General features: G+C 40.9%; 1 protein-coding gene across 1 annotated transcript in view; it reads right to left on the minus strand.

The window, feature by feature from the left end:
• Nucleotides 1-7,420, minus strand: part of lcor (ligand dependent nuclear receptor corepressor) — a 107,885-nt gene extending 100,465 nt beyond the window's left edge. Inside the window, exon 1 of the mRNA XM_084714731.1 lies at nt 7,251-7,420. Coding sequence (XP_084570857.1) covers nt 7,251-7,347 — 97 coding nt within the window. The 5' untranslated portion in view covers nt 7,348-7,420. The remainder of the gene's footprint in view (nt 1-7,250) is intronic.
• Between the last annotated feature and the right edge of the window lie 3,078 nt (nt 7,421-10,498).

The following is a 10,498-nucleotide window of genomic DNA, read 5'->3' on the forward strand; positions in this document are numbered from 1 at the left end:
ATGGAGAGGACAGGTCTGTGGACGCTTATTCAGGAAAGCACAAATAATGTGAAAATCATCTCCAAAATGTAACACAGTAAGATTCAGAGGACTACTTTTACCTTTTAAAGTATATCCATGCAATTTTACATAATTCCCTTCAGCTGAAGTATATATTGTTTTGTATTTTTGCTGTAAAGAGTTCCTATTTCCAATGCAAAAACAAAGAATCTTTAGATTTTGATGGTATTGCTCAATGTTCCCTTACTCACGTCAGGCCTTCTATCCAAATACAGATACAGAGACAGATCATTTTGTTGGTTGAACAGATACAGATAATTTCATCTCTGTGCCGGTCACCCTCAATGTTTAGAACATGTGAATCATCCCTACAATAAAAACATGAAGGCATCAGAGGGATTTTATTTTGATAAACCACTTCTCTGGCAGCTTTACTGCATTTTACTAAAAAGATGTGTTTTAGAGAATTTCAGTAACTAAAAATCCTTGATGGGAAGTAAATCGCTGATACCACTGCACTTCTGCACACAGAAGTCAAATACGAACCTATAAATATAAAGTAAAAACTCTAACATTTCATCTATATCTACATCAGCCAGGAACGAACACAATCAAGACATCTGAAACCATTTTGGATGTCATGAAAAGGACAGCCATGACGAATGGAACCAGGGCTTTTTGATCAATATGACAGATATTTCTTGATCAATCAATTTAGTTTTTTGTCTACAAAATTGAAATGGAAAAAAATATTAAAATACAACAACTTCCAAGTGCCCAAAGGCATCAACTGTTCATTTTATCCAACTATATTTTTGTTATTTTAATGTAAAATAAAAGAAAATAGCAAATAAAAACTTAAACTTAAAGAAGCTTAAACCAGCAAATATTTGACTTGTTTTTTGCTTGAAAAATGACTGAAACAATTAACGGATCATCAAAAATAGTAATAATTTCCTAACTGACGAGTCCAATAATCGGTTGATCATTTCACATTTAATGGTTTCACTTTTAACTGAAACAAACTGCAGACAAAGAAGGAGAGGCGGATTAAGTTAAAAGCTACATTTATATTGATGGTCAGACCAGTTTCATCTAAATGTTCACTAACATAAACAGCAAACTTCTCAGTCTCTTTCATGGTTTTCAAGACTTTTATATATTTCTCTTGAAGATGCTCCAACAGCAGAAAAGTTTCCTGTTCCCATCAGATACAACAGAAAGGTCTCCGGGGAGGAAAACTGCAAAACACTGGCAAAATAAAACAAAATACAACAAAGACGTAGCTTTAGGCGTATATATAAGATTAAAAAAATGAAAATGACAACAATCTCCTCTACTAGGACTCAAAAATAGTTTGTTCTTTAAAAGCTGTCATACTCTGCTTCTTGAATTTAAAAAAAGGGGGGGCTTATTTTCTGAAACATTTGACCGGTTCCTCCCCAGCCGATGATGATGAAGATGAAACATGAAACGGTTTCGTCGTCAGAAACAAACTCGGGCTCAGAGGATGAAAGAAGCAGGTGTGTAACCAGAACGACAAACGGTGTGAATCCTTCTGGCAGTTTGGATAAATTTGCGTTAGCGTGTTTGAACGTGAGTCAGGATGTCGCTAGAAAGGAGCACAGCGCTCAGTGGACGTTTTCTGGATAAATAAAGGCTCACACGTGTGTGTGCGCATGTATACACACACACACACACACACACACACACACACCTTCTGTCAACATTCACTCTGTGCCAGTGGTGTATTTTGCTTTTCCACAGATTGCAGTCAACCCCCCCCTCCACCCCAAAGAGAGCAGCCCTCCTCCCACGGGGCTCCTGGTTGGCATGGATCGGCCCCCGAGATAGCTCCACACACAGTTTCACACACATTACTGGCGAGCAGGGGTGTGTGTGCATGCATATGTAATGAAGAGGGTACGCAGAGATTTACAGTGTTGGCACCCGGTTTAGTCAAATGGGTGGACCGCTGCCACTTTCCCCACCAGCTCCCGATAAATGTGCCATGTTTTGTTTTCCTTTTCAAAAAGCCCATGAAAAGAATTAGCAAGATGAGAAAGTGGCAGGCTGATCTCTCTCGGGGCGTCCATCTGTCCATTACTGAAATAAAAGCCGTCCGCTTGGAGAGAGGGCGGCGCGGCGGAGGGATGGAGGGGTTTGTGGACTTGATGAGACAAGGATTTGACTTTGAGTACGCCGGGTAATCGAGGGACTCGATAAATAGCTAGATGGAGAGATAGAAGGAAAATCAGGGAGATCTGTTTGCTTAATGACACTCGAAACCAAAATGGATGATAGTGCACGGCGCAATTTAAATGTGAGGTATACGAGGAGGCATTTGCTGTCTTTATAGCTGCTGCCCACGCTGTCAAATCCTCGGCAAGATTCGTCTCCAGGTCATTCATTAATCAGCGGTAAACGAACCCGAAACATGCAGCTCAACGGACCAATGCAACCAATCATGTGACAGTGATGAAGAGAGCTGCAACAATTAATCGATTAATCAGTTGGTTGATCAACAGAACTTGGCAACTATCTTGATGATTTCTTTAAAAACAAAATGCCAAAATTCTCTATTCCACGTTTGAATATTTGCTGGTTTCTTTATTCTTCTGCATCTTTGCCTTTTGGAGTTTTGGAGTTTGATATTACAAGACATCTGATGACATTTGACGGGAATTACGCATTAGATTTTATGCATTAAACGACAGAATAGCTTTGGCCAGATCTCTCTAATGCATCTCAAGAAACTTCCTGGTTCGATAAACGTTGTATATAAATAAATGGTTATGTATATTGGTCAGCTGGTTATCTTATTAGAATCATTACATGTTCTGTTGATAAAACTATTTGAATAACAGAGTAACCCAGTGAGTTAAATACCTGACAAATCAAACGCACGTTATCACAGTGACGCCAAAATTCCTCAAGTTCAATTGGCAATCTTGCTCATTGATTTCCATTATTGTTCCCAGTGCCTAAAGTCAGTCACAGATGTTGGTATGGCAGCATTTCTATATATTCTAAAGAGCCACCAGAAAACCACTGTATCAAGAGCTTTAGCCACCAAAAGCCCCATGTTCTCTCTCTCTCTCTCACACACACACACACACACACACACACACACACACACACACACACACACACACACACACACACATTTGGCTCAACCAGTGGCATCATTACTGTGCTTGGAGAGAAGCTGTGCCTGCCTGCGAGAAGTGTTGAAAGTAAAAAAGCAATCTGCCACTCAGACTCACACCTCTCCCTCTCTCTCCCTCACAGTCTGTCTCTCTCCAGCACTGCCACAACCTTTCAGCAATCAAATTAGCTGCACTCCCTTACCCAGAATATGTGCCAAAGGAATCAGCAGTTGGGCTGTAATTGCTACCAACTAATAATGTTAACCTTTCTATGGCATATAGGCCCTACTTTATTATCACCGAGGCTCAGGGCGAGAAGATGATGTCGACAACCTGCATCCGTTTACATCTCTATAAAGTGGAATACACAGTAAGATGTCTACCTTTGTTTCCTGACCTTCTTAGACCGACGTGTCTCTTAACATAATGACCGTCTGGTCTTCAGTAGCAAGGCTGTTGGTATGTTCAGTATAACTCATGACACAGTGTGGTTTAATTTTCATACCAGCACACATAATTCTGTGAGAATAAAAAATTGTTCTATCTTTTTACTACAGTCTATAGGCTGCATACCTGTTGGCCTCTCAGATATCAACATCAGAAATGTAATAATAATATTACAAAAACTTCTACAAACATTATCTAACAGCTGTATACTGTTAACCATGTATGAACGATATGGTTAATATGACTCAGCTCAGGTGCATAGTTGACTACTGATAATATTATCAATTTATCCGTAGATCATTTTCTCAATTAATCAATAAGTTGTTTGGTCCATAAAATGGTAAAGAAATGTTGAAATGTTTCCCCAAAGTCCAAGATAACATATATTCATATGACGGATATTCACTTTTCTGTGACAGACGACTAAACACACTTCTCAAATTCACATTTGAGAAGCTGAAATCTGAGATTTTATGTTAAACAAATAACTCAAAACTCAGGCAGAAATCATGCTTATGAACAAGGCAATATGAAAGTTTTATTCACATTTTGTTTAGTTAATTCTGTCATGTGTCTCCAGTGTATCCAAAGTATCTTGTGTTTCCCTGCAAGTTATAGCAACTGACGGTGAGCAAGAAACTTAAGTGAAGTAGCCTATGGATTTCTCTGGTTTGAACATTGTTGAACTATTTGGGATAATTTAAGTATAAAACTAAAAAAAAACCTACTGAACTATTTTGATGATAAATTGATGATTAAAGTAATTTTTCATCCAGAATGGTAGAAAATGCCATTTTCGGCTTTCAAATATGGAGATTTCACGCTTTTCTTTGTTTATTATCATAACAAACTGAATATCTTGGGGTTTTAGACTGACAAAATGAGACATTTAACTTTTAAAAACTGGGATGGACATTTTTCACTTTCATTTCTGACATTTTATAGGCAATGCAGCCCTAGATTAAACGTGACAACTAGCTTTAGTCTTTGTTTTTATTCGATAACGGCTAATAAATAAAATGATTTGTACAGGGGCAAGTGAAAGTTGACTTTGGGGAAGCAGATTGCTGATCCGCTTGAATGAAAAAGGTTAACGTTGGACCCTGATATGTCCAGTGTTTTTATACTTTTTAATGTGGAAATGTCAAAAGTCTCGAGTGTGTAACTTAAATTTTGTAAAAAATCCCAGTGGTGACTCACAAAAAATGCCAAAAACTTAAATTAAATTTAATGACAAAACTAACTGTAGCTGCAACACTTCTACACATTGCACCCTCGACATTTCAAAGGCATCGTGTTGCTTTTAGGACTCGCAGCACTTTTGGAGACAAATTCTTCCGCTGGTCAGAGGACAAACATGTCCCATGATGTTCCAGTTTCTCGCAGTTTCAGAGCTGATTAGCCTTCAAACAAATAAACATGTCAGATTCTAGCTGATAACTGCTGCTGCTCGGCCCTAAAACTCGTCACGCATAGCAAACCAATGAACGTTAACAAGCAGAAATGAAGAAATATGCCGAACTAACGCACAGCCTATATCCATACACACACACACACACACACACACACACACACACACACGCACAGAGCACCCCATATAGAGCTAAAGCAAGATGCACTGTGAGTTTATTATTCTCCTTTGTGGTATTTGTATCCCCTGTGGTATCATTGTCCCATTACTACATGGATTCAGGGTTCACAATGATGATCCTAGAGTGTGTTTATCATGCTTATGGTATCACTTTCGACTTTAGTATCATTGTAGTTTTCCTACAGGGACTTATACTCTCTAACACAGCTGATTAAAATCATTCCAGTGTTTATTAAAGGTTTAAAACCAGCCCTTTTTCATTAAAGGGTAGCTGCAACCCTCCAAAATGTGCTGCACTTTTAAAGAGCGACCAACACGTAATCCTCTGCCGCTTTTAACTCAAACCCAGTGACCCACTAAATCATTAAAACAGCACTAATTAGACTCTAAATGGAGGCAAAAGCAGGCGGCGGCACCATCATTAGTATGTGAAGCCAAAAAAAAAAATAGGTTAAACTCACTATTAATGAGTCAAAACATATTTTTCTGAAATAATCCCAATGAAAACTGATCAAACTGATGTGAGACAAATGGAGGAAAAAGCCCATGTTGCCTTTTGTTTACACTGCTGCTTGTGTGATTCCTTATGCTGATCGCACCAACTGGAGGTCAGAGATTACCCAGCCTTTTAATTCAACCTTACATCTCCTCATTAGAAGGTTTTCTTACTAAAAAGCCCCGCTAGTCTGCTCGGAATCAGGCCATGTGAGTTATTATAAAGCGGTCGGATGGGTAAGTAGGTGACAGGTCAACGCTCAACATCTGGTCACAGAAGTGCATCCAAAAACAAGTGGAGCCGCAACACCCCGACTCTGCCGCTGCCGCTGCTGCCGCTGCTGCGGTGCTTTATACCGCCGATAAAAGCCAGATTAGGAGCCGGGGCGGAGAGCCGAGGAAACCCGGAGAGGTTAGGAGATCAGAGGCGAAGAGTGGATGATAATCTTGCCATAACATCGGGATAGGTCAATGTAACCGGATTAAACTGAGCTAATGAAATACACCAGAAATGGAGGATTGGGGGAGGAGAAGGAGGTGGGGGAGGAGGAGGAGGTGTGGTGGGGGAGAGAGATGTATAGATGAGAAAAATCCAAAATAAAAGCCGACATGAAGTAATGAGGAAAGGCAGGGAGAGGTTTAACAACCGGGTTTTCAACAAGACAAAGACTGACACATGTCCCCGCTGATGTTAACGGAGCCTGCAGCACCACGGAGACGCTCCGCTGTCATAAACATTATTAAAGAATCAGAAATATGTCTTAATGCAAACTGCGCCGGACCGATCTGAACCGATCTGAGTTTTCCTCCGCGAGCAGGAGCGCCGTTTTCAACAAGTACCGAGCCCGACTCAGAGGCGAGCTTCCGCGGCGTTTCTCCCGGTCGACCCCCCGCCTATACGTTCCCCCTAAAATACAAAATTATTTCCTCTGACATTTCCCCCAATGCAGCAATGCGCGCTCCCAAAAGCCGATTTCCAGGGAAGTGGATGGGGGAGGAGGAGGAGGAGGGGGGCGTCATGTTTGGAGATACTGTGCGCGCGCCGCCCTGCCCCCCCCCCCTCCTCCTTCCGACCAAAATCTCAACCTTCGGCGGCGGCGCGCACGCGGGCACGGGCCAGCCTATAGCGCGGGATCTGATTGGCTGAGGCGCAGCTCCATCTGCACACGTGACATGCCCTGCTTACAATAAACAAACAGCTATGGAATAATGTATAAAAATACCCCCGCGGCTCCAAACCGCCGATATTCTGATTAAAACTAAACTCCGCACTCAAACATGTCACAAACACACAGCGAGCAGGTGCCACACCTGACAACACGCCCCGCACAAGCACAAACTTGGGAGTTGAATATTTTTGGATGTGTCCGGTGGGAGGCAGGCAGCGCCAGGCAACAGCCGTGCGTAACAAAAAATGACAGCTTCATTACAGCCTATAGGTTTTCCAGCGTACACGGCTCCGTGAGCTTTCCAGCCCAAAAAACCAAACCCAAACACACTTCCCGGCGACCCCCGGCCGCCCGGACCACGCCACACACACGCACACACACAATGCCAAGAGAGCTTACCTACACAGTGAATGAGTTTGTGCCTCCAAGAGTCAAGTTCCTGCCGAAAGCCGCGCCTCTCTATCGTGCATTGCTGCCTTTTGCACAGACTCGCCATTTTCTATCGGCCCCTCCCGTGGGCGCGCACATACTGCTGGGTGCTTCCCTGCGCGCACGTCACCGGTGGTTTTTATTCTAGGGCTGGGTGGAGTGAGATATGAGGGGGACGGGGCTGCAGCATCCCCCTTTCTATAGCGCTCATTTGTCCCACCCACAAAAAGCGCCCCCTCCTCTCCTCCTCCTCCTCCTGCCCCCCCACTCCATCCCTCCCAGCATCTCTGCGCGAGGATGTGCTGTCATTGGTCGTTTAATGGGATGTTTGTCTGTTTTAATGTTGTATAGGATACAGCACATGGCGCCTGTGCTCCAAATTTGCCATGGCTCAAAGCTATGTGTGTCAAAGGGCGCGGGTGTGCCGGGGATTTAAAGTGCGCATAAAGACACTGCATTGTTGAAATTAGCAGATACGTTTCAGCGCAGCTCTCATCGCGGTAGTAAATAAACTGTAGTCTAGACCACGAAGGCCACATGTATACAAAGAGATGCTGTTATCAAAAATTGTTCGAGTGTAATTTTCTGAACATAAGAGAGCCTGCAGCTTCCTGATGGAAAACAAAAATCCCCATGTTCCTGTGCGTTTGCCAGGAAACAGTCAATTCTAGCAGTTACATCACTAATATTCTTATTTAGCCAATTAAAGGATTACTACAAGTTCTCTTTTAATGGATTATGTTGCCTTTCGTTACTGAGTGCCTTAATCAAATTAATAAATGTTCAATTATTATGTCCACCCTTCCATTGCATCTTGTCATCCATTCAGGATTTCACAGATCTGACATGTCCAGGCTGTAGCCAGGATTTACTGATTCTACTGAGTTCCCCACAAGCCAACTCTAAATGTAGAAAAGAACATTTTAAGTCTTAAATTTTCTGCTTTATACAAATGGAGCACTTGTTTCAAAGAAAACTGCACACTTGGCTTTAATATGATTACAGTGTTTCGAGGAAAGATCATGGTGAATTATTAGGAATTTACAGTCCTTCACGTGTTACCGTTCTGTTTTCCCAACATCAGAATCAGAAATACTTTGCTGACCTCTGAAGGGAAATTGTTTTTTTCGGTACAGAAATAGAAATAGGCCTGCAGCTGAAAAATCAGTCAGGACTGTGAAGTTTCATATCTGTCGATATAATTATTGATCATTTAGGTCATGAAGTGATAAAAATGAGTTTGTTGTATTGACACTGGACAATATAGAATAAATCAAATATCACAATATTTTTGACCAAATGACTATTGATGCTTTCAGATTTTTGCTAAATAATCATCAGTAATTTTGATATAATGACTAAGTGGATAAAGGCAAATATTAGAACAGCAGGTTCCGTCATCATGATCATATGATGGTCATATCATGATACAAGGATATCCAAAATCTAAGACAATATCTGCTCTCTTATCACAGTATGATATAATAGCAAGCCCTAAATAGAAATATATACAAGCATAGAGAATGATGAAAAAATACACAAAATATAAATAAGAAGTATGTAAAAAAAATGTGTGATGGAAGAGTCATACAGACAAGAGTATTTGAATATTGATGCCAGTGTGTAACAGAGAAGACTTTCAACACCTTCTCCAAATGCTGGTGGAGAAATACTGAATCCTTGTACAGAAATACTGAGTCTTAAATACTGGAATCAGCCTACATACATTTGTAAACTCCTAATTGTTGCTAAAACCACATCTGAATGCTAGTAGCATGTTTCACCTGAGCTCTAGCTGTAGATGGGTTTGTGATACAAATACACAACTTTAAAAAAAAAAACCCACAAACCTCACAGAGCGCACACATCGACACCATAAACCACACAGAAACTGAATCAAACACACCTGATACCTAATAAGTTTATATGATCAAATTCAGTGTCTCTAGATTTCATTAAATCCTACACACTGGTCCTTTAAATTAGCATTGTATAAAATTATTATTGTTATTATGATTATGATTATTATTATTATTACTGCTACTATTTATTTATTTACAAAAGGCTTCATAATTCAATCATTAATATGTTTTTTTTTTTTTTAAATAAAAATGTATGGTGTATGTATGCTTTGGGTATTCTGTGTTGACAAACATTACAAAATATTTGTAAAACATGTCTAATATCTTTCTAATAAATTTCTCTTGTGATATTCTTTTACAAAACAAAGTAGAAGTGGTAAAATAAATAAATAAATAAAATCCTGTAACGGGTCCTTGGCTGATAAATTATTGAAAATCTCTGGTTTATGCTGTATTTTATGCATCTATCTGAATAATTTTAATTAACCAGCCAACCAAAGAAACTGCAGTGAGACATTAATGGCTTCTTATCCAAAATCTTAACTGCTAACAGGCTTAATGGAGAAGCAGTATGAGCTGCTCCTATTGATAAATGATGATTAATCAGTTTATCTAACATGGCGTCCAGTGTTGACTGTAGCTTATTAATAATCAAAAGTAGTTATTGCTTAATCCAGGTTTTTTTTCCCCTGAGAAACAGAATCAGGGCAGCGGTTTTGTTTCATCTGGGTCACCTTGATTCCCTTTTTCCCCTCTTCTGAGCTTTTTACTGAATTAAAGCCTTATTGGCTTTAAATCCATATCACCTCATTTAACAAACCTTCACCACCTCGGTGCAGCTGTTTTAACGCATAGGGAGAACAATAAATCAAGTTCCATAAAACTGGCCAAAACGCGGGTCTAATCACCAAATTGAAACATGAAATGACACGGTATCATTAACAGGAACCTCGCTGACGTTTTACAATCCTACCGAGGCGGTGGGCAGCACATAAAAAGAGGCAAGGGCAAACGTTTTAACGGAGGAGCACTCCGGCTAATTAAGTCGTTGAACCCGCTGCCCTCGACAAAGATGTCTCCCGCGGAGGGCTGGGCGGCGAGGAACGTCAGCCAATAGGAAGGCGCGTTGAGACGAGGTGGCGGAACGACGGCCAATCGCGTCGCGGCACCTTGGAGAGACGCTGAGGCGGCTCTGCCAGGATACTAGCAGCTACGGAAAAGGCGAAATAGTCGCCGAGAGGAGCAGAAATCCTCCACCTGCCGCGTTGTTTTCAGTGATGTAGAGACAAAGGACTGATTTCTCTGTAATTAAACAGGTAAACCGTTTATGTTTTTTTCTCCACGGCTGCTCAAACG

The sequence above is a fragment of the Lutjanus erythropterus genome, chromosome 3 (assembly GCF_056507025.1).
Source record: "Lutjanus erythropterus isolate fLutEry1 chromosome 3, fLutEry1.hap2, whole genome shotgun sequence".
Lineage (NCBI taxonomy): Eukaryota > Metazoa > Chordata > Actinopteri > Lutjaniformes > Lutjanidae > Lutjanus > Lutjanus erythropterus.